Consider the following 24860-nt stretch of genomic DNA (forward strand, 5'->3'; position numbering starts at 1 on the left):
AAGACTAACCCAGAAACAGACATACTAGACAACACATACAGACTTCTTCTGCCACGTCCTGACCAAAATACTACACCACTACTCCCTCTGCTGGTCAGGACGTGACAGTGATCTTCTACACCACTACTCCCTCTGCTGGTCAGGACGTGACAGTGATCTTCTACACCACTACTCCCTCTGCTGGTCAGGACGTGACAGTGATCTTCTACACCACTACTCCCTCTGCTGGTCAGGACGTGACAGTGATCTTCCGTTGGGAAGTTGGAAGCTCTAGAACGAGGTCTGAGTTCCAGACTTGGAATTCCGAGTTGGATGACCGTTCAAAACGTAATTTTCCTAGTCAGAGCAAGTTTTTTTTTTTCCTGACTTCCCAGTTGGCTTGAACTCACTGAAGTCAGAGATTTCCCAGTTCTGAGTTGTCTTGAACTAACTGAAGTCAGAGATTTCCCAGTTCTGAGTTGTCTTGAACTCACTGAAGTCAGAGATTTCCCAGTTCTGAGTTGTCTGGAACTCACTGAAGTCAGAGATTTCCCAGTTCTGAGTTGTCTTGAACTCACTGAAGTCAGAGATTTCCCAGTTCTGAGTTGTCTGGAACTCACTGAAGTCAGAGATTTCCCAGTTCTGAGTTCCCAGTTGTTTTGATCACGGCAAAGTAATGCTGGATTGACAGCATGGCCAATGTATTTAACCTTTCTGGCCCATGGTGTTGAGTGTCAATGTTTATCCTTTTAAGGAAAATATACCCTTTCAGACAGATGTTTTACATACTTTTGAACCCAGACTTGGACCACACACCCTCTCCACCGAATATTCCTTCCACACCACTCATTGTTGAATTTGCGAATTTCCGACTTGTGGTGTAATGTTCAATGGCCGATGAGCATCGTTACGTTTCATCTATAATTTATCTTCATGTGACAAGGATTGAAAAGGATTTGCCAGTAGATTGTCGACTTGATTCATGATGATGACTTCTTGTCTAGATGGTTAGCTAAGATTTTGAAAGTATGATGTTGACATGATCAGTCCAATCAAAGCTATGGTAGATATAACGTGATGTAACATAATTTTATCTGTGGCCAATGACCTTCAGCCTTCTTGGACAGACACTCTTCTACTGTAAATCTATGGCAGCACCCAAAGGGGGGTTGAACTGCCTAGCTCTCCCTGTAGATTCTGCATTATGTAATATCCACATAAGTAACAGAACATTGAGCCAATCACGACGCAACTAGAGAAGATTACCAATGCCTAAGCTCTGTGCTTTCGCCTGCATTTTGGAGCTGCCTTACTCAAGAAGCTCAGTTGGTAGAGCATGGTGTTTGCAACACCAGGGTTGTGGGTTCAATTCCCACGGGGGGCCAGCACAGGAAAAAAAAAAAATGTATGAAATTGTATGAAATGTATGCATTCACTACTGTAAGTCGCTCTGGATAAGAGCGTCTGCTAAATGACTAAAATGTAAAAAAAATGTAAATGTTTGTATACAGCTTTATTAAATCAGGTGTCTGCCCCACATGCCCTGAATAACAGGTCACCACTGTGTATACCTCAGGGTTGTGTGTCAACATGTATAATCCTATCCATAGGGCTTCCAGTATCTCTAGTAAAGACGAATCAGGGAATCCCCTGTTCAGTATTTCCACTTTCAACCTAACATGTATATTTGAGGCGTGATACCTGCAATGTCTTTCTGCTTCAACCTACCATGTACATTTCAGGCGTGATACCTGCAATGTCTTTCTGCTTCAAACTAACATGTACATTTCAAATTAAATAAACGTTTATTGATCACATACACATATTTAGAAGATGTTATTTTGGGTGTAGTGAAATGTTTGTGTTCTTAGCTCTAACAGTGCAGTAATATCTAACAATACACAACAGTAAATCAAATCAAATGTTATTTGTCACATGCGCCGAATACAACAGGTATTTACCTTACAGTAAAATGCTGAATACAACCGGTGTAGACCTTACCGTGAAATGCTTACTTACAAGCCCTTAACCAACAATGCAGTTTCAAGAAAAATAAGACTTAAGAAAATATTTACTAAATAAACTAAAGTAAAAATATATATATTAACAATAAAAGAGCAATAACAAGGTCAAATACAGGAGCAGTTGCCATACCAGTTGCCATACCAGTTGCCATACCAGTTGTCATACCAGTTGCCATACCAGTTCCATACCAGTTGCCATAACAGTTGCCATACCAGTTGCCATACCAGTTGCCATACCAGTTGTCATACCAGTTGCCATACCAGTTGTCATACCAGGCGGTGATGCAACCAGTCAGGATGCTCTTCGATTGTGCGGCTGTATATCTTTTTGAGGATCTGAGGACCCATGCCAAATCTTTTTAATCTCCTGTGGGGGAATACACATTGTCGTGTCTTGGTGTGTTCAGACCATGATAGTGTCGTGCCCTCTTCACCACCGTCTTGGTGTGTTCAGACCATGATAGTGTCGTGTCTCTACTATGATTCAATTATATTGTCATGTAATGACCAGTATAAGGGTTATTTGTTATTGTAGTTTGGTCAGGACGTGGCAGAGGGTATTTGTTTTATGTGGTTCAGGGTGGTGGTTTATTTAGTAGGGTGTTTGATTTATTATTTCCGTTCTATGTTTGTATTTCTATGTGGTCTCTGGTCTTTTGTAGTTCTATGTCTGGTTTATTGGGGTTGGACTCTCAATTGGAGGCAGGTGTTTTCTCGTTGCCTCTGATTGAGAGTCCTATATATGGGTATGTGTTTGGTTTAGTGTTTGTGGGAGATTGTTTCTTGTTTTGCTGAGTGTGCATGACAAGACTGTTTTGTTGTTCGTGCGTTCGTCATTTTTGTGGTTTTTGGTGTTCCCTTGATTTAAAATAAATGATAAGATGAGCATCCAGATTCCTGCTGCGTTTTGGTCCTCCATTCCCGACGACAACCGTTACATATATGGCTATTTTATCAAATCGATGACCTAACGTTTAATTTTAATTGATTACGTGATTAAACTATGAATAACCTGTGGCACCATGGAAGCATTAGTTTATATCTCCCGAACCCACTCTCTTAAAGATCTTTTATGTAAATTATTAATCATTATTAATTGTTACCTTCTATCAGTCTCATCTGAACTTCGTAAAATTCTCGGTTATCTGCACGAACCTTAGCATAAATTATGACTCAGCAATAAACAAATTGGCTTAATTATTTATTTACTAACTAAATAATCACAGAAATACATAAAAAAACAAACAGTAGATATTGGTTACTAACAATGATGGAAAAGTCCCTAGTGGACTAAGCCGATATGACGGCTTGGTAAAATCAAATCAAATCAAATGTATTTATATAGCCCTTCGTACATCAGCTGATATCTCAAAGTGCTGTAGAGAAACCCAGCCTAAAACCCCAAACAGCAAGCAATGCATGTGAAAGAAGCACGGTGGCTAGGAAAAACTCCCTAGGAAAAACTCCCTAGAAAGGCCAAAAACCTAGGAAGAAACCTAGAGAGGAACCAGGCTATGAGGGGTGGCCAGTCCTTTTCTGGCTGTGCCGGGTGGATATTATAACAGAACATGGTCAAGATGTTAAAATGTTCATAAATGACCAGCATGGTCAAATAATAATAATCATAGTAGTTGTCGAGGGTGCAACAAGCACGTCCGGTGAACAGGTCAGGGTTCCATAGCCGCAGGCAGAACAGTTGAAACTGGAGCAGCAGCACGGCCAGGTGGACTGGGGACAGCAAGGAGTCATCATGCCAGGTAGTCCTGAGGCATGGTCCTAGGGCTCAGGTCCTCCGAGAGAAAGAAAGAAAGAGAGAAAGAGAATTAGAGAGAGCATATTTAAATTCACACAGGACACCGGATAAGACAAGAGAAATACTCCAGATGTAACAGACTGACGCTAGCCCCCTGACACATAAACTACTGCAGCATAAATTCTGGAGGCTGAGACAGGAGGGATCAGGAGACACTGTGGCCCCATCCGATGAAACCCCCGGACAGGGCCAAACAGGCAGTATATAACCCCACCCACTTTGCCAAAGCACAGCCCCCACACCACTAGAGGGATGTCTCCAACCACCAACTTACCGTCCTAAGACAAGGCCGAGTATAGCCCACAAAGATCTCCGCCACGGCACAACCCAAGGGGGGGGGGGCGCCAACCCAGACAGGAAGACAACGTCAGTGACTCAGCCCACTCAAGTGACGCACCCCTCCCATGGACGGCATGGAAGAACACCAGTACGCCAGTGACTCAGCCCCTGTAATAGGGTTAGAGGCAGAGAATCCCAGTGGAGAGAGGGGAACCGGCAAGGCAGAGACAGCAAGGGCGGTTCGTTGCTCCAGCCTTTCCGTTCACCTTCACACTCCTGGGCCAGACTATACTTAATCATAGGACCTACTGAAGAGATAAGTCTTCAGTAAAGACTTAAAGGTTGAGACTGAGTCTGCGTCTCTCACATGGGTAGGCAGACCATTCCATAAAAATGGAGCTCTATAGGAGGAAGCCCTATATGGAGCTAAAGAAAGGGGAGGGGGTGTGGACTGAGAAAGAGCGGGAAAGACAACATGGATTCATTACACACAGTCTATAATTATATAAATTGAAATGCTAATCCTTTGCCGGTGAACGGCCGCTCATTCGAAAAGAAATTGCAATTTCTATTTACGCCTGTATGTCGTTGTTGTCTTCTCTGTTGGAATCCTCGATCGTCTTGGTTCATCAGAGTCTCTGGTTGACTTCCATTGAAGTCATAAAGTCTTTCGTGGTTGTAGGCGGTTAGAATGGATACTTCAGAGTACCGTTCGGAGGTGTTCTCATGGAATAGATGCTTCGGGGGTTGTCGGTATTCTCGTCCTAGGTTGGCGTAATTTCTAGCTGCAGTCTAGTAATTCGTGTCGTCAAGAATTTCTCACTTATTAACAGTTCCGTGTGAATCTGATGACTAGAATGTGTAGACTTTCCCAGATACAGTTTGTCATCCTATCATCCCAGACAACAACTGATCTGAGATCATATGATGTTGTCCTATCATCAGATATAATGTCCCAGACAACAACTGATCTGAGATCATATGATGTTGTCCTATCATCAGATATAATGTCCCAGACAACAACTGATCTGAGATCATATGATGTCCTATCATCAGATATAATGTCCCAGACAACAACTGATCTGAGATCATATTCTTTAAGTACCAATGGACACTTTGAACTGGTTGGATTACAGAAATATTGTTCCATTCCCCAACGTTTTTATGTTACTGTATTGCAAAGTCTTTCTCTGTGGTAACAAAGGATTTTTACAAGTCCGTTCTATAGGAGGGAGAGAGAGAGAGTTTCGGTATTTATGGGGGGGGGTCATAAACCAGTGGGGGGGGAGAGAGAGAAAGGGGGTTTTATGACCCTCACCCAACAGGGCAAAGTCATGACCCCTCTCACCCCTCATAGTGTGTTGGTGATGTGGACACCAAGGAACTTGAAGCTCTCAACCTGCTCCACTACAGCCCCGTCGATGAGAATGGGGAGTATTATCAGTGCAGTATTATCTAACAATTCACAACAATACACACAAAATATAAAAGTAATAGAATGGAATTAAGAAATATATAAATATTAGGACGAGCAATGTCGGAGTGGCATTGACCAGAATACAGTAGAATACAGTATATACGTATGAGATGAGTAATACATAGACTAAGATACAGTAGAAAAGGATAGAATACAGTATATACATATGAGATTAGTAAAACCGTATGTAAATATTATTAAAGTGACTAGTGTTCCATTATTAAAGTGACCAGTGATTCCAAGTCTATGTACATAGGGCAGCAACCTCTAAGGTGCAGGGTTGATTAATCGGTTTGTAGCCGGCTAGTGACAGTGACTGGCCAGTTAGTGATGGCTATTTAACAGTCTGATGGCCTTGAGATATAAGCTGTTTTTCAGTCTCTCGGTCCCAGCTTTGATGCACATGTACTGACCTTGTGGATGATAACGAGGTGAGCAGGCCGTGGCTCGGGTGATTGATGTCCTTGATGATCTTTTTGACCTTCTTGTGACATCGGCTGCTGTAGGTGCACCTCTCTGCTGTCTCATGAAGTCCACCATCAGCTCCTTTGTTTTGTTGACGTTGAGAGAGAAGTTAGGTTATTTTCTTGGCTCCACTCCTCCAGGGCCCTCACCTCCTCCCAGAAGGCTGTCTCATCATCAGGGGTGGAAAAAGTACTCAAATCAAATTGTATTAATCACATGCGCCAAATACAACCTTACAGTGAAATGCTTACTTACGAGCCCCTAACAATGCAGTTTAAAAAAATACAGATAAGAAATAAAAGTAACAAGTAATTAAATAGCAGCAGTAAAATAACAATAGTGAGACTATATACAGGGGAGTACCGGTACAGTGTCAATGTGCGGGGGCACTGGCTAGTTGAGGTAATATGTACATGAAGGTAGAGTTATTAAAGTGACTATGCATTATTAAAGTGACTATGCATAGATGATAACAACAGAGAGTAGCAGTGGTGTAAAAGGGGGGGGGCAATGCAAATAGTCTGGGTAGCCATTTGATTAGTTGTTCAGGAGTCCTTTGGATTGGGGGTAGAAGCTGTTTAGAAGCCTCTGGACCTAGACATGGTGCTCCGGTACCACTTGCCGTGTGGTAGCAGAGAGAACAGTCTATGACTAGGGTGACTGGAGTCTTTGACAATTTTTAGGGTCTTCCTTTAACACTGCCTTGTAAGGAGGTCCTGGATGGCAGGAAGCTTGGCCCCAGTGGTGTACTGGGCTGTTCGCACTACCCTCTGTAGTGCCTTGTGGTCGGAGGCCGAGCAGTTGCCATACCAGGCAGTGATGCAACCAGTCAGGATGCTCTCAATGGTGCAGCTGTAGAACCTTTTGAGGATCTGAGGACCCATGCCAAATCTTTTCAGTCTCCTGAGGGGGAATAGGTTTGTCGTGCTGTCTTCATGACTGTCTTGGTGTGCTTGGACCATGTTAGTTTGTTGGTGATGTGGACACCAAGGAACTTGAAGCTCTCAACCTGCTCCACTGTCGATGAGAATGGGGGCGTGCTCGGTCCTCTTTTTCCTTTAGTCCACAATCATTTCCTTTGTCTTGATCACGTTGAGGGAGAGGTTGTTGTCTTGGCACCACACGGCCAGGTCTCTGACCTCCTCCCTATAGGCTGTCTCATCGTTGTCGGTGATTAGACCTGTTGTGTCATCGGCAAACTTAATAATGGTGTTGGAGTCATGCAGTCATGAGTGAACAGGGGGTACAGGAGGGGACTGAGTACGCACCCTTGAGGGCCCCCTTGTTGAGGATCAGCGTGGCGGATGTGTCGTTACCTACCCTTACCACCTGGGGCGGCCCATCATTATTGATGAGCTTTGAGGGCACTATGGTGTTGAACGCTGAGCTGTAGTCAATGAATAGCATTCCCACATAGGTGTTCCTTTTGTCCAGGTGGGAAACGGCAATGTGGAGTGCAATAGAGATTGCATCATCTGTGGATCTGTTGGGGTAGTATGCAAATTGGAGTGGGTCTAGGGTTTCTGGGATGATGATGTTGATGTGAGCCATGACTAGCCTATGAAAGCACTTCATGGCTACAGACGTGAGTGCTACGGGTCAGTAATCATTTAGGCAGGTTACCTTAGTGTTCTTGGGCACAGGCACTATAGTGGTCTGCTTAAAACACGTTGGTATTACAAACTCGGACAGGGAGAGTTTGAAAATGTCAGTGAAGACACTTGCCAGTTGGTCAGCGCATGCTCGCAGTACACATCCTGGTAATCCATCTGGCCCTGCGGCCTTGTGAATGTTGACCTGTTTAAGGGTCTTACTCACATCGACTGCGGAGAGTGTGATCACACAGTCTACTGGAACAGCTGGTGCTCTCATGCATGTTTCAATGTTATTTGCCTCGAAGCGAGCATAGAAGTAGTTTAGCTCGTCTGGTAGGCTCGTGTCACTAGGCAGCTCTCGGCTGTGCTTCCCTTTGTAGTCTGTAATGGTTTGCAAGCCCTGCCACATCCAAGGAGCATCAGAGCTGTTGTAGTACGATTCGATCTTAGTCCTGTATTGATGCTTTGTCTGTTTGATGGTTCATCGGAGGGCATAGAGGGATTTCTTATAAGCTTCCAGGTTTGAGTCCCACTCCTTGAAAGCAGCAGCTCTAGCCTTTAGCTCAGTGTGGATGTTGCCTGTAATCTATGGCTTCTGGTTGGGGTAGGTACGTACAGTCACTGTGGGGACGACGTCATCGATACACTTATTGATGATGCCAATGACTGATGTGGCGTACTCCTCAATGCCATTGGAGGAATCCCGGAACATATTCCAGTCTGTGCTAGCAAAACAGTCCTGCAGCTTAGCATCTGCTTCATTTGACAAATTTTTATTGATCTCGTCACTGGTGCTTCCTGCTTAAATTTTTTCTTGTAAGCAGGAATCAGGAGGATAACATTTTGGTCAGATTTGCCAAATGGAGGGCGAGGGAGAGCTTTGTATGTGTTTCTGTGTGTGGAGTAAAGGTGGTCCAGAGTTATTTTCCCTCTGGTTGCACATTTAAAACATTTAAAACATGCTGATAGAAATTTTGTAAAACGGACTTAAGTTTCCCTGCATTAAAGTCTCCGGCCACTAGGAGCGCCGCCTCTAGGTGAGTGTTTTCTTGTTTACTTATGGCAGAATGCAGCTCAGTCAATGCTGTCTTAGTGCCAGCCTCAGTCTGTGGTGGTATGTAAACAGCTACGAAAAATACAGATGAAAATTCTCTAGGTAGGTGGTGTGGTCTACAGCTTATTATGAGATACTCTACCTCAGGCGGGCAATAGCTCGAGACTTCCTTAGATACATCGTGCACCAGATGTTATTTACAAAAATACATAGTCCGCCGTCCCTTGTCTTACCATATGCCGCTATTCTATCCTGCCGGTACAGAATGTAACCAGCCAGCTGTATGTTGTTCAGCCACGACTCCGTGAAGCATAAGATATTACAGTTTTGAATGTCCCCTTGGTAGTTTAATCTTCCGCGTAGGTCATCTATTTTATTGTCCACAGAATGCACGTTTGCTAGCAAAATGGAAGGTAGTTGGGATTTATTTAATCGCCTATGAATTATCAGATGGCAGTTCTCAATTTTCATCATTGAGTAAAAGTAAAGATACCTTAATAGAAAATGACTCAAGTAAATGCGAAAGTCACCCAGTAAAATACTACTTGAGTAAAAGTCTACCAGCATTTGGTTTTAAATATACTTACGTATCAAAAGGAAAATGGGATCTATAAAATGTACTTCAGTGTCAAAATTAGAAGTAAAAGTATAAATCACTTCAAGTTCCTTATATTAAGCAAACCAACATACTTTAACTTGAAGCAACCACATATTTAGTAATGGAGCACATTCTGATTGGCCAGTGAGGGGTTAAGATTTTGACCCTCCTTCAACTTGTCTATTCATCGAAACCCTTTTGCGCCACCGCCAGCTACTGCACCCATAATTCTAGTTGTGAAAATAGCTGAAATATTTCTGACACACCCCTGAACCTATAAAGCACTTAGATTTATGTTAGGTTTATTAAAATAGATCCCTTGGTATTACAATGTCTATCTAGCATGAGAGAGAGAGGGTTCAAGCCTCATCTCTCTAGGCTAACCCCGAGAGACACTTAGAAAACATTGCAATTTCACTCCAGGACACACCAGGGACACACAGCCGCCAAGAAGCCCAGTCGGCAACAGACAAGAAAAGTAATTTAACAACGATGGTGGAAGAAAAACAGAGAAATTGAATATCTCTATCACTTTCCATTCCCACTCTCTGTCGCTCTCTCTGCCTGTTTCTCTCTCTCTCTTTCTTTCTTTCTCTCTCTTTCTCTCTCTCCCTCTGTCTCTTTCTCTCTCTCCATCCTTCTAGCTCTGTGTGGAGGGCAGTATTCTGGGCTGGAGGGTGTGGTCTTGTCTCCCGGTTACCCAGGCAACTACAGCAGTGCACGGACATGTCTGTACTCGGTGGTCGTGCCCAAAGACTATGGTGAGTGCTACAACACACAATTTATCCTTCACTCCTGGATAGAAGTTGACCTTAGGCACAGATCTAGGATCAGCGTAACCCCTCCATAATCTAATGTGAACCGTTTAAAGGGTAAAATGCAAATCTGACTTGAGATCAACTTCTAGGGACACTTCATACTCTGAGACATGTTGTTATCCTTTGTGTGCCTCAGTCTCAACACTCAGGAACAGAGAGAGTATTTCACTCCTATCCATTTACACAGCATCTGGCTATCTCTCCATGCACCTCTCACACACACACACACGAACAAGCAACACACACACACACACACATACACGAACAAACAAAAACACATACACACACACATCATCACTCACGCTCACCCCCTGTGATCGACTGCAGTCAAGTGTGGGCCTCTGAACAACCTCACAGAAGGAAGAACACAGAATGCATTTCAAATGGAACCCTATTCCCTATATAGTGCACTACTTTAGACCAGAGCCCTGTTCCCTATATAGTTCCCTACTTTAGACCAGAGCCCTATTCCATATATATTGCCCTACTTTAGATCAGAGCCCTATTCCATATATAGTGCCCTACTTTAGATCAGAGCCCTATGGCACCCTATTCCCTATATAGTGCACTACTACAGACCAGAGCCCTATGGCACCATGTTCCCTTTATAGTGCACTACTTTAGACCAGAGCCCTATTCCCTATATAATGCACTACTTTAGACCAGAGCCCTATTTCCTATTTAGTGCACTACTTTAGACAAGAGCCCTATGGCACCCTATTCCCTATATAGTGCACTACTACAGACCTGGTTCCATTTGGGACCAGTCCACCTTCTCTGTTTGAAAGCTCCAGAGTTCCTGGACTTTGGTCCACTCCCTGGTATTGTTATTTCAAACGCTGGGTCACCATAGAACATTTTGTGTCTGTCTGTCTGTCTGTCTGTCTGTCTGTATGTGAGGTTTGGCACCATTTATCGGAATTACAGACAGAAAGACAGACAGACATTCTTCATTATAACCACAATGTCACAAATAATTAAACACAGACAACAAGAGCAGATTAACTTGGTCAAAACATTTCTTTATTTATAAAATACAATCAGAAATGAATTATACTACTTATTTACGTATTTATTTTGATTCAAAGCCAGGAATGAGTGAGTCACTCAGCTCTGCGCTGACAAATATAGCTTGATGTTGAGAAATAGTCTCTTTTTTTAAATAGGCCAATCCGAAACGAATAGTCTAAATAAACTAGTACATTTTCATAAATAAAATAAACACAATATGCCACCATCTACCACAAGTGTTTGAGCTCTAAACATTTCATTGAGGAACCACGGTACATACCCTCTCCCTGGACTCTCTTTCCTCATCTCTCTCAGAGGGGGATAATGAGCTACAGTGAGGGGAAAAAAGTATTTGATCCCCTGCTGATTTTGTACGTTTGCCCACTGACAAAGAAATGATCAGTCTATCATTTTAATGGTTGGTTTATTTGAACAGTGAGAGACAGAATAACAACAAAAAAATCCAGAAAAACGCATGTCAAACATGTTATAAATTGATTTGCATTTTAATGAGGGAAATAAGTATTTGACCATGTGCAAAACATGACTTAGTACTTGGTGGCAAAACCCTTGTTGGCAATCACAGAGGTCAGATGTTTCTTGTAGTTGGCCAACAGGTTTGCACACTTCTCAGGAGGGATTTTGTCCCACTCCTCTTTGCTGATCTTCTCCAAGTCATTAAGGTTTCGAAGCTGACGTTTGGCAACTCGAACCTTCAGCTCCCTCCACAGATTTTCTATGGGATTAAGGTCTGGAGACTGGCTAGGCCACTCCAGGACCTTAAAGTGCTTCTTCTTGAGCCACTCCTTTGTTGCCTTGGCCATGTGTTTTGGGTCATTGTCATGCTGGAATACTCATCCACGACCCATTTTCAATGCCCTGGCTGAGGGAAGGAGGTTCTCACCCAAGATTTGACGGTACATGGCCCCGTCCATCGTCCCTTTGATGCGGTGAAGTTGTCCTGTCCCCTTAGCAGAAAAACACCCCCAAAGCATAATGTTTCCACCTCCATGTTTGACGGTGGGGATGGTGTTCTTGGGGTCATAGGCAGCATTCTTCCTCCTCCAAACACGGCGAGTTGAGTTGATGCCAAAGAGCTCCATTTTGGTCTCATCTGACCACAACACTTTCACCCAGTTGTCCTCTGAATCATTCAGATGTCCATTGGCAAACTTCAGACGGGCATGTATATGTGCTTTCTTGAGCAGGGTGACCTTGCGGGCGCTGCAGGATTTCAGTCCTTCACGGCGTAGTGGGTTACCAATTGTTTTCTCGGTGACTATGGTCCCAGCTGCCTTGAGATCATTGACAAGATCCTCCCGTGTAGTTCTGGGCTGATTCCTCACCGTTCTCATGATCATTGAAACTCCACGAGGTAAAATCTTGCATGGAGCCCCAGGCCGAGGGAGATTGACAGTTCTTTTGTGTTTCTTCCATTTGCGAATAATCGCACCAACTGTTGTCACCTTCTCACCAAGCTGCTTGGCGATGGTCGTGTAGCCCATTTCAGCCTTGTGCAGGTCTACAATCTTGTCCCTGACATCCTTGGAGAGCTCTTTGGTCTTGGCCATGGTGGAGAGTTTGGAATCTGATTGATTGCTTCTGTGGACAGGTGTCTTTTATACAGGTAACAAGCTGAGATTAGGAGCACTCCCTTTAAGAGTGTGCTCCTAATCTCAGCTCGTTACCTGTATAAAAGACACCTGGGAGCCAGAAATCTTTCTGATTGAGAGGGGGTGAAATACTTATTTCCCTCATTAAAATGCAAACCATTTTATAACATTTTTGACATGCGTTTTTCTGGATTTTTTTATTATTCTGTCTCTCACTGTTCAAATAAACCTACCATTAAAATTATAGACGGATAATTTCTTTGTCAGTGGGCAAACGTATAAAGTCAGCAGGGGATCAAATACTTTTTTCCCCCACTGTATTTGCATTTGGCCAGTCTAATGACGGAGGTTGAAGCTAAAATGGTTCCTTATCTCCTAAATAATGCACCTTATGGTCCATGATCAGAAGTAGTGCACTATATAGGGAATAGCGTGCCATAGGGCTCTGGTCTAATGTAGTGCACTATATATGGAATAGGGTGCCACAGGGCTCTGGTCTAAAGTAGTGCACTATATAGGGAATAGGATTCCATAGGGCTCTGGTCTAAAGTAGTGCACTATATAGGGAATAGGATTCCATAGGACTCTGGTCTAAAGTAGTGCACTATATAGGGAATAGGATTCCATAGGGCTCTGGTCTAAAGTAGTGCACTATATAGGGAATGGGATTCCATAGGGCTCTGGTCTAAAGTAGTGTACTATATAGGGAATAGGATTCCATAGGGCTCTGGTCTAAAGTAGTGTTATGTGTAGATGAGTCATGTTAATGTCTGTCTGTCTGTCTGTCTGTCTGTCTGTCTGTCTGTCTGCCTGCCTGTCTGTCTGCCTGTCTGCCCCAGCATATTGCTTACATCCATCTATTCAACCTTTGGTGATCTTAGCAATCTCCTAAGGTGTCGAAGTGTCAATTTATCAAATATTGAGTTTCCTATGATGGTATAATTTGAAACGAGTCTTTTTTCTAATTGCGTAACATGCATTTAACTTCCTGTTTTCATTCTTCTCTGTCTTCTTCAGTGGTGTTCAGCCAGTTTGCGTTCTTCCAGACAGCTCTGAATGACGTGGTAGAGATCTACGATGGAGCAACGCAGCATTCCAGAGTCCTCAGTTCTCTCTCCGGAACACACACAGGTACACACACAGGTACACACACACACAGGTACACACACACACACACACACACACACACACACACACACACACACACACACACACAGGTACACACACAGGTACACACACACACACGTACATATACACTTACACACACACACACACACACACGCACACACACACGGTCACGCTTCTTGTCCAGCAAAACACGCAAGCGAAAGTCCAACGCTGCATACTGAGTCCTCAGCCCACTGCTGTGTGGAGGGTGTACCAACCATAGCTCTAGTTTCCCTGTATTTCAGCAGGAAACAGCTGTGAAGCGAGCTCTAGCCTATTGGCTGTTATTAAACACAGTGAAACAATGTTGTTCACGTTGGATGTGTTTCATCCAATCAGCTGTTATTTTGGGGCCTAAAATATACTGCTCAAAAAAATAAAGGGAACACTAAAATAACACATCCTAGATCTGAATGAATGAAATAATCTTCTTAAATACTTTTTTCTTTACATAGTTGAATGTGCTGACAACAAAATCACACAAAAATCAATCAATGGAAATCCAATTTATCAACCCATGGAGGTCTGGATTTGGAGTCACACTCAAAATGAATGTGGAAAACCACACTACAGGCTGATCCAACTTTGATGTAATGTCCTTAAAACAAGTCAAAATGTGTGTGGCCTCCACGTGAATGTATGACCTCCCTACAACGCCTGGGCATGCTCCTGATGAGGTGGCGGATGGTCTCCTGAGGGATCTCCTCCCAAACCTGGACTAAAGCATCCGCCAACTCCTGGACAGTCTGTGGTGCAACGTGGCGTTGGTGGATGGAGCGAGACATGATGTCCCAGATGTGCTCAATTGGATTCAGGTCTGGGGAACGGGCGGGCCAGTCCATAGCATCAATGCCTTCCTCTTGCAGGAACTGCTGACACACTCCAGCCACATGAGGTCTAGCATTGTCTTGCATTAGGAGGAACCCAGGGCCAACCGCACCAGCATATGGTCTCACAAGGGGTCTGAGGATCTCATCTCGGTACCTAATTGCAGTCAGGCTACCTCTGGCGAGCACATGGAGGGCTGTGCGGCCCCCCAAAGAAATGCCACCCCACACCATGACTGACCCACCGCCAAACCGGTCATGCTAGAGGATGTTGCAGGCAGCAGAACGTTCTCCACGGCGTTTCCAGACTCTGTCACGTCTGTCACATGTGCTCAGTGTGAACCTGCTTTCATCTGTGAAGAGCACAGGGCGTCAGTGGCGAATTTGCCAATCTTGGTGTTCTCTGGCAAATGCCAAACGTCCTGCACGGTGTTGGGCTGTAAGCAAAACCCCCATCTGTGGACGTCGGGCCCTCATACCACCCTCATGGAGTCTGTTTCTGACCGTTTGAGCAGACACATGCACATTTGTGACCTGCTGGAGGTCATTTTGCAGGGCTCTGGCAGTGCTCCTCCTGCTCCTCCTTGCACAAAGGTGGAGGTAGCGGTCCTGCTGCTGGGTTGTTGCCCCCCTACGGCCTCCTCCACGTCTCCTGATGTTCTGGCCTGTCTCCTGGTAGCGCCTCCATGCTCTGGACACTACGCTGACAGACACAGCAAACCTTCTTGCCACAGCTCGCATTGATGTGCCATCCTGGATGAGCTGCACTACCTGAGCCACTTCTGTGGGTTGTAGACTCCGTCTCATGCTACCACTAGAGTGAAAGCACCGCCAGCATTCAAAAGTGACCAAAACATCAGCCAGGAAGCATAGGAACTAAGAAGTGGTCTGTGGTTACCACCTGCAGAACCACTCCTTTATTGGGGGTGTCTTGCTAATTGCCTATAATTTCCACCTGTTGTCTATTCCATTTGCACAACCACAACCAGCTGTGTGGGAGAGAGGGTCGGAGAAAGGGTCGAAGAGAGAGCGACGGAGAGAGAGCGACGGAGAGAGAGGGATGGAGACGGGAACTGATAGAGGGTTGGAGAGAGCGATCGATAGACGAATGGACAGAGGGATGGACAGTGGGATGGAGAGAGGGAGGAAGAGAGGGAGGAAGAGCATGTGGGAAATTAGTTGTCTGAAAGTTAGAAAACAAATAATGTAAAGAAGATGCAAGGAGAAGAAATAAGATATGATTTAGAGGAAGAGAGAAGAGGGATTTAGAGGAAGAGGAAGATGGATTTAGAGGAATAGGGATTTAGAGAAAGAGAGAAGAGGGATTTAGAGGAAGAGGAAGATGGATTTAGAGGAAGAGAGAAGAGGGATTTAGAGGAAGAGGAAGATGGATTTAGAGGAATAGGGATATAGAGGAAGAGGGATTTAGAGGAAGAGAGAAGAGGGATTTAGAGGAAGAAAGAAGAGGGATTTAGAGGAAGCGGAAGAGAGATTTAGAGAAAGAGAGGAGGGATTTAGAGGAAGAGAGAAGAGGGATTTAGAGGAAGAGGAAGAGGGAAGACATGTGTGATCAAGAAAAATCCTGCAAACGTATAGTGCAATTTTCCATCTCTCATTGCCTCAGCTCCATGGCCTGACAGACAGAATAATACCCCTGGTTCCTGTCCAGTGGCAGCAGCTTCAGAATACTAACTTTTACAGCTCAATAAACAGACAGAGAGGGATATATAAAGTGGTCTTGGCAGCTTCGTAGTCCTCTCTCTAACCAAGCATATCAAATCAAATCTAAATAAAATCAAAGTGTATTGGTCGCATACTCATGTTTAGCAGATGTTAATGCGGGTGTAGTGAAACGCTTGTGTTCCTAGCTCCAACAGTGCAGTAATATCTAACAATACACACAAATCTAAAAGTCAAAGAATGGATTGAATTAGATCGAACAATGTGGGAGTGGCTTTGACTAAAATAGAGTAAAATAAAAATACAGAAAATAGAATACGGTATATACATGTGAGATGACTAAAGCAGTATGTAAACATTATTTAAACATTATTAAAGGTGGCCAGTGATTCCAAGTCTATGTATATAGAGCAGCAGCCTCTTAGGTGCAGGGTTGCGTAACCGGTTGGAAGCTGGCTCGTGATGGCTATTTAACATTCTGATGCCCCTGAGATAGAAGCTCTTTTTCAGTCTCTCAGTCCCAGCTTTGATGCACCTGATGCACCTGGACCTCTCCTTCTGGATGATAACAGGGTGAACAGGCAGTGGCTCGGTTGGTTGTTGTCCTTGATGATCTTTTTGGCCTTCCTGTGACATCGGGTGCTGTCGGTGTCCTGCAGGGCAGGTAGTTTGCCCCCCGGTGATGCGTTGGGCAGACCGCACAACCCTCTGGAGAGCCCTGTGGTTGCGGCGATGCAGTTGCCGTACCAGGCGGTGATACAGCCCGACAGGATGCTCTCAATTGTGCATCTGTAAAAGTTTGTGAGGGTTTTAGGTGACAAGCCAAATTTTGTCAGCCTCCTGAGGTTGAAGAGGCACTGTTGCACCTTCTTCACCACACTGTCTGTGTGGGTGAACCATTTCAGATCGTCAGTGATGTGTACGCTGAGGAACTTGAAGCTTTTTACCCTCTCCACTGCAATGCCGTAGATGTGGATAAGGGCGTGCTCCCTCTGCTGTTTCCTAAAGTCCACAATCAGCTCCTTTGTTTTGTTGACATTAAGTGAGATGTTATTTTCCTGGCACCATTCTCCCAGGGCTCTCACCTCCTCCCTGTAGGCTGTCTCATCAATGTTGGTAATCAGGCCTACTACTGTTGTTTAATTGAATTGGAGGCGTGCGTGGCCACACAGTCATGGGTGAACAGGGAGTACAGGAGGGTCTGAGCACGCACCCTTGTGGGGCCCCTGTGTTGAGAATCATCAAAGTGGAGCTGTTGTTTCCTACCCTCACCACCTGGGGGCGGCCCGTCAGCAAGTACAGGACCCAGTTGTACAGGGCGAGGTTCAGACCCAGGGCCTCCGGCTTGATGATGAGCTTGGAAGGTACGATGGTGTTGAATCCTAAGCTATAGTCAATGAACATCATTTTTACATGGGTATTCCTCTTGTCCAGATGGGTTAGGGCAGTGTGCAGAGTAATGGCGATTGCATCGTCTGTGGGTCTATTGGGGCGGTAAGCAAATGTAAGTGGGTCTAGGGTGTCAGATAAGGTAGAGGTGATATAATCCTGAACTAACCTCTCAAAGCACTTGTAGCACATGATGACAGAAGTGAGTTCTACGGGGCGATAGTCATTTAGTTCAGTTACTTTCGTTTTCTTGGGTACAGGAAAAATGCTGTATATCTTGAAGCAAGTGGGGACAACAGACTAGGATAGGGAGAGACTGAATATGTCTGTAAAAGCTCCAGTCAGCTGGGCTGTGCATGCTCTGAGAACATGGCTGGGGATGCCGTCTGGGCTGGCCGTCTGGGCTGGCAGCCTTGAAAGGGTTAACACGCTTAAATGACTTACTTACATTGGCCACGGAGAAGGAGAGCCCACAGTCGGTGGCACAATCCTTGTTAGTGGGCCGCGTCGACATAGACCACTGGAGGCTGCTGTTCTGCCTTGCCGATGAAAACCCAGGTAAAACCCATTTAAAACCCAGATAAAACCCATGTAAAACCCAGGTAAAACCCAGATAAAACCCATGTAAAACCCAGATAAAACCCATGTAAAACCCATGTCCTCGTTCAGGCACGACTCAGTGAAACATAAGATATTTTTAAAGATATTTTAAGACATTTTAATTTGTTTTTAATGTCCTTTCGGTAGGATAGTCTCAAAAAAAGAGTTCATCCAGTTTATTCTCCAGTGATTGCGCATTTGCCAGTAGAACGGAGGGTAGAGGTGGATTATCCGAATCGCTGACGTAGTCTCGCAAGTAGCTGCATCTCCTCTTCTTACGGGATTTTGGCTCCAGGAAGATCAGTAGATCCTTTGCGTCCGACTCAATAAAGAAAAAAAATCCTTGTCCAGATTGAGGTGAGTAAATCAGTGTTCTTATGTCGGTCAAAACAACGGTGGAAACATTATGTACAATTGGTCAGGAGTCAAACTGCAGACATCCCCTCCGGCACCATTCTGTAGCAGTGGCTGGCTTGGGACCAATACCAGACACTCCATGTGCATCCCAAATGGCATCCTTTTTTCCTATAATAGCGCACTACATATTGGTCAAGTTTAGTGCACTAAATACTAAAGGGAATAGAGTGGAATTTGGGACACAGCCACTGATGATCTCCTGCCTGCTCTTTCCACACCTACTCTAGTCTGTCTGTGTTAATACCTATCACCATAGCGATTCTTAAACACTGTCGCCATGACGGCACGCTGAGCACATCCTGTAATATACTACCCAGCATGCTGTAGGGCCCCGCAGCGGAATCAGTGTAACCGTGGTGACAACAGCGCAGGGCGGCCATGTTGGGGGCCGTCTCCGGCTGCTGCGTGTGTATAACACAGCTTTACTGCTTCCAGCCCGGACAACTACACCACCTCTCTCTCGCTCTCTCTCTTTTGTTTGTTTACATGTATTTTAAATATAGGTTTGTTTTGGTCTTTGTCCTTTTTATGACATATTGTATTGTGGAATAATAAACCCCTCTATTATGTATTCCTGTCTCCGATCCTTATACAACATGACACTATGCCATCTAAAGGAACTTAAAATTAGACATACCAATTAGGATCTGGCTAAAAATATTTGAATCAGTTATAGAACCCATTGCCCTTTATGGTTGTGAGGTCCGGGGTCCGCTCACCAACCAAGAATTCACAAAATGGGAGAAAACACCAAATTGAGACTCTGCATGCAGAATTCTGCAAAAATATCCCCCGTGTACAACATAAAACAGCAAATAACGCATGCAGAGCAGAATTATGCCGATACCCGCTAATTATCAAAATACAGAAAAAATACGTTAAATTCTACAACCACATAAAAGGAAGCGATTCCCAAACCTTCCATAACAAAGCCATCACCTACAGAGAGATGAACCTGGAGAAGAGTCCCCTAAGCAAGCTGGTCCTGGATACAATTAGACCAAAACAAATCATGAGAAAACAAAAAGATAATTACTTGACACATTTGGAAATAATTAACAAAAAAACAGAGCAAACTTCAATGCTATTTGGCCCTAAACAGAGAGGACACAGTGGCAGAATACCTGACCACTGTGACTGACCCAAATTTAAGGAAATCTTTGACTATGAACAGACTCAGTGAACATAGCCTTGCAATTGAGAAAGGTCGCCGTAGGCAGACCTGGCTCTCAAGAGAAGACAGGCTATGTGCAACACTGCCCACAAAATGAGGTGGAAACTGAGCTGCACTTCCTAGCCTCCTGCCCAATGTATGACCATATTAGAGACACATATTTCCCTCAGATTACACAGATCCACAAAGAATTAGAAAACAAACACAATTTTGATAAACTCCCATATCTACTGGGTGAAATACCACAGAGTTTAATCACAGCAGCAAGATTTGTGACCTGTTGCCACAAGAAAAGGTCAACCAGTGAAGAACAAACCCCATTGTAAATACAACCCATATTTATGTTTATTTATTTTCCCTTTTGTACTTTAACTATTTGCACATTTGAAATGTCTTTATTCTTTTGGAACAAACATTTTTTTTTCATTGTTTTTTTCTCTTTTAAAAAAATCTATTTCACAATGTAAACATATGTTTCCCAATAAAGCCAATATAGCCCTTATATTGAAATTGAATAGAATTGAGAGACAGACAGAGAGACAGGTCACACCAATATAATCCAGTGTATTTACTTATAGTAAATATATGCTTCTCTGGAGACATGCAGGGGGACAGCAGCACTCCCTGCATGCCAGTTACAGATGATCCACACTCAGCTAGGAGAGAGAGAGGGAGAGAGAGAGAGAGAGAGAGAGAGAGAGAGAGAGAGAGAAAAAAAGGGGTCACACATCAATATAATCCAGTATATGTACTTAAACCTGCTTCTCTGGAGACATGCAGGGGGGAGGATAATGTAGGAGAGACGAGAACTGGTGACCTCTGACTGGATGGAGTTCAACCTATCTGTGATCCTTTCTACACTTTTACAGTATTTTGATCTGTCAAATAGAAACACACTGCAGACAGAAAACTGCCAGCCAATGCAATTAGTCATGTAGGGAAGACAGAGTGACAAGGTAGAAATGATATTCAGGTCCAATACTACACCTCAGCTGTCTCTTCCAGGTTGATGATGTCATGACTTTGTTTTGGCTGCATCTGTATCTCAGGACACTAGTTTAATACCTTACCTGTTTCCCTTACGCGCAGGTGGATACCTTCAACATTGTTCCTGTGTTTTATGTTCCTGTGTTTTATGTTGGTTTATCTGTCTCCCTCTCTCGCTCGCTCGCTCACTCACTCACTCCACACATTCACTCGCTCACTCACTCCACTCACTCCACTCACTCCATTCTCTCTCACTCCACTCTCTCCTCACTCCACTCTCTCACTCCTCACTCACTCCCTCTCTCACTCACTCACTCCTCACTCTCTCTCTCTCAACTCTCTCTCTCACTCCACTCTCTCCACTCTCTCATTCCACTCTCTCTCTCTCTCTCTCTCTCACTCCACTCTCTCTCTCTCACTCCACTCTCTCTCTCTCACTCCACTCTCTCTCTTACTCCACTCTCTCTCTCTCACTCCACTCTCACTCATTCCACTCTCACTCATTCCACTCTCACTCACTCCACTCGCTCACTCTCACTCCACTCGCTCACTCTCTCTCACTCCACTCGCTCACTCACACTCCACTCTCTCACTCACTCCACTCGTTCACTCCACTCTCTCTCTCACTCCACTCTCTCTCTCTCTCACTCCACTCTCACTCATTCCACTCTCACTCACTCCACTCGCTCACTCCACTCGCTCACTCTCTCTCACTCCACTCGCTCACTCACACTCCACTCGCTCACTCTCTCTCACTCCGCTCACTCTCTCTCACTCCACTCGCTCACTCTCTCTCACTCCACTCTCTGTCTCATTCTCTCTTTCTCAGGAGAGTCGCTGCCGTTGGCAACGTCCAATCAGGTTCTGATCCGATTCACCTCCAAAGGCCAATCCAGCTCCAAAGGATTCCACCTGGTGTATCAAGGTAACACACACACACACACACACACACACACACACACACACACACACACACACACACACAAAAGTACATCTCACCCCTTTCTGTACCTTTGTGCTTCCCTCTCAGCCTGTTCTAATAAGACTGTTCCTCTACTTAACTTCTTATGGATCCCTTCGCGCTCCAATCCCTTTAGCGGGATCGATTTGACAACGCCCAGTGAAATTGCAGCGCGCCAAATATCAAAAGCAGAAATACTCATAATAAGAATTCATAAAGCATACAAGTGTTATAAATCGGTTTAAAGCTTAACTTCTTGTTAATCCAGCCACAGTGTCAGATTTCAAAAAAGGCTTTACGGCGAAAGCAGACCAAGCGATTATCTGAGGACAGTGCCCAGCATACCAACACATGAAAATCAGATTTCAACCAGACAGGTGCTACTCAAACAACAGAAATAACGATATAATTCATGCCTTACCTTTGAAGATCTTCTGTTGGCACTTCAAAATGTCCCACAAACATCACAAATGGTCCTTTTGTTCGATAAATTGCTTCTTTATATCCCCAAAATGTCAATTTATTTGGCGAGTTTGATTCAGAAAAACACCGGTTCCAACACGCCCAACATGCCTATAAATTATCTAATAAGTTACCAGTAAACTTGGTCCAAACATTTTAAACAACTGTCGTAATCCATCCTTAGGTATCCTAAAACGTAAATAATCGATAAAATTTAAGACGGAATATACTGTGCTCAATACCGGACGAAAACAAAGTGATGCACGATCCAGGTCGCGTGCAACAAAACATTAGAGTGCACCTGAAGTGACACATGGAAATAACAGGGCTACTTCTTCATTTCTCAAAGGAAAAAACATCAACCAATTTCTAAACACTGTTGACATCTAGTGGAAGCCATACGAACTGCAAGCATATTTCTATTAAAAAGGGATTGCCATAGAAAACTAATGAATAACAAAATGTTTCCCTGGATGGATTGTGCTCAGGGTTTCGCCTGCCAAATCAGTTCTGTTATACTCACAGACATTATTCAAACAGTTTTAGAAACTTTAGAGTGTTTTCTATCCAACTCCACTAATAATATGCATATCCTAGCTTCTGGGCCCGAGTAGCAGGCAGTTTACTTTGGGCACGCTTTTCATCTGGACGTGAAAATACTGCCCCCTAGCCCAAAGAGGTTTTAATAGATGACTGGGATTTTAGGTACAGGAGTAACCTATCACTGTACCAATCCTCTATCATGTGTGTGTGTGTGTGTGTGTGTGTGTGTGTGTGTGTGTGTGTGTGTGTGTGTGTGTGTGTGTGTGTGTGTGTGTGTGTGTGTGTGTGTGTGTGTGTGTGTGTGTGTGTGTGTGTGTGTGTGTGTTGTAATGCTTCAGTAATGGAAAGACATTGCAGTGTAGGTAAAAGGGCTGTTCCCTGTCCTACCCCCAGGTGATTCTCCTCTGGTCTTTCTCTAATGGAGGAACTTTTCTCTGGGGACTGTGGTGCATTGTTGTTAAACTACTACTTCCAAAGTCAGCTTTATTACCAGTGTCATTAATATTATTATCATAACTAATGTAGGAACATTAATTTATTACCAGTGTCATTAATATTATTATCATAACTAATGTAGGAACATTAATTTATTACCAGTGTCATTAATATTATTATCATAACTAATGTAGGAACATTAATTTATTACTAGTGTCATTAATATTGGGACACGACCTGAAAACATATTCTAATGTCCTTAACTACAGGTCTCTATCTATAAGGTTTAACTGTGTTACAGAGTTAACTACAGGTCTCTATCTATAAGGTTTAACTGTGCTACAGAGTTAACTACAGGTCTCTATCTATGTGGTTTAACTGTGATACAGAGTTAACTACAGGTCTCTATGAGGTTTAACTGTGATACAGAGTTAACTACAGGTCTCTATCTATGAGGTTTAACTGTGCTACAGAGTTAACTACAGGTCTCTATCTATGAGGTTTAACTGTGATACAGAGTTAACTACAGGTCTCTATGAGGTTTAACTGTGTTACCAGGTTAACTACAGGTCTCTATGAGGTTTAACTGTGTTACAGGGTTAACTACAGGTCTCTATCTAGAAGGTTTAACTGTGTTACAGGGTTTTTAATTGTTTTTATTTACCTCGGCAAGTCAGTTAAAAACAAATGATTATTTACATTGACAGCCTACCGAGGAACAGTGGGTTAACTGCCTTGTTCAGGGGGCAGAACGACAGATTTTTACCTTGTCAGCTCGAGGATTCGCTCCATCAACCTTTCGGTTACTGGCCCTTTGCTCTAACCACTAGGCTACCCTGCCTCCCCCCTCTAACCACCAGGCTAAATGCCCCCCCCTCTAACCACTAGCCTACCTGCCTCCCCCCTCTAACCACTAGGCTACCTGCCTCCCCTCTAACCACTAGGCTACCTGCCCCCCCCCCCTCTAACACTAGGCTACCTGCCGCCCCCCCCCTCTAACACTAGTCTACCTGCCTCCCCCCTCTAACCACTAGGCAACCTGCCTCCCCCTCTAACCACTAGGCTACCTGCCTCCCCCCTCTAACCAATAGGCTACCTGCCTCCCCCTCTAACCACTAGGCTACCTGCCTCCCCCCTCTAACCACTAGACTACCTGCCCCCCCCTCTAACCACTAGGCTACCTGCCCCCCCCTCTAACCACTAGGCTACCTGCCCCCCCCCTCTAACCACTAGGCTACCTGCCTCCCCCCTCTAACCACTAGGCTACCTGCCTCCCCCTCTAACCACTAGGCTACCTGCCCCCCCCTCTAACCACTAGGCTACCTGCCACCCCTCTAACCACTAGGCTACCTGCCCCCCCTCTAACCACTAGGCTACCTGCCACCCCCTCTAACCACTAGGCTACCTGCCCCCCCCCCCTCTAACCACTAGGCTACCTGCCTCCCCCCTCTAACCACTAGGCTACCTGCCCCCCACCTCTAACCACTAGGCT

General features: G+C 44.4%; 1 protein-coding gene across 1 annotated transcript in view; it reads left to right on the forward strand.

The window, feature by feature from the left end:
- The window catches only part of csmd2 (CUB and Sushi multiple domains 2), a 776204-nt gene that overhangs the window by 536318 nt on the left and 215026 nt on the right, over window positions 1-24860 (forward strand). The window contains exons 32-34 of the mRNA XM_045695078.1: window positions 9929-10045; window positions 13744-13857; window positions 21797-21892. Of these exons, the coding sequence (XP_045551034.1) occupies window positions 9929-10045; window positions 13744-13857; window positions 21797-21892 (327 nt within the window). The remainder of the gene's footprint in view (window positions 1-9928; window positions 10046-13743; window positions 13858-21796; window positions 21893-24860) is intronic.

The sequence above is a fragment of the Salmo salar genome, chromosome ssa14, assembly GCF_905237065.1.
Source record: "Salmo salar chromosome ssa14, Ssal_v3.1, whole genome shotgun sequence".
In the NCBI taxonomy this organism is placed as follows: domain Eukaryota; kingdom Metazoa; phylum Chordata; class Actinopteri; order Salmoniformes; family Salmonidae; genus Salmo; species Salmo salar.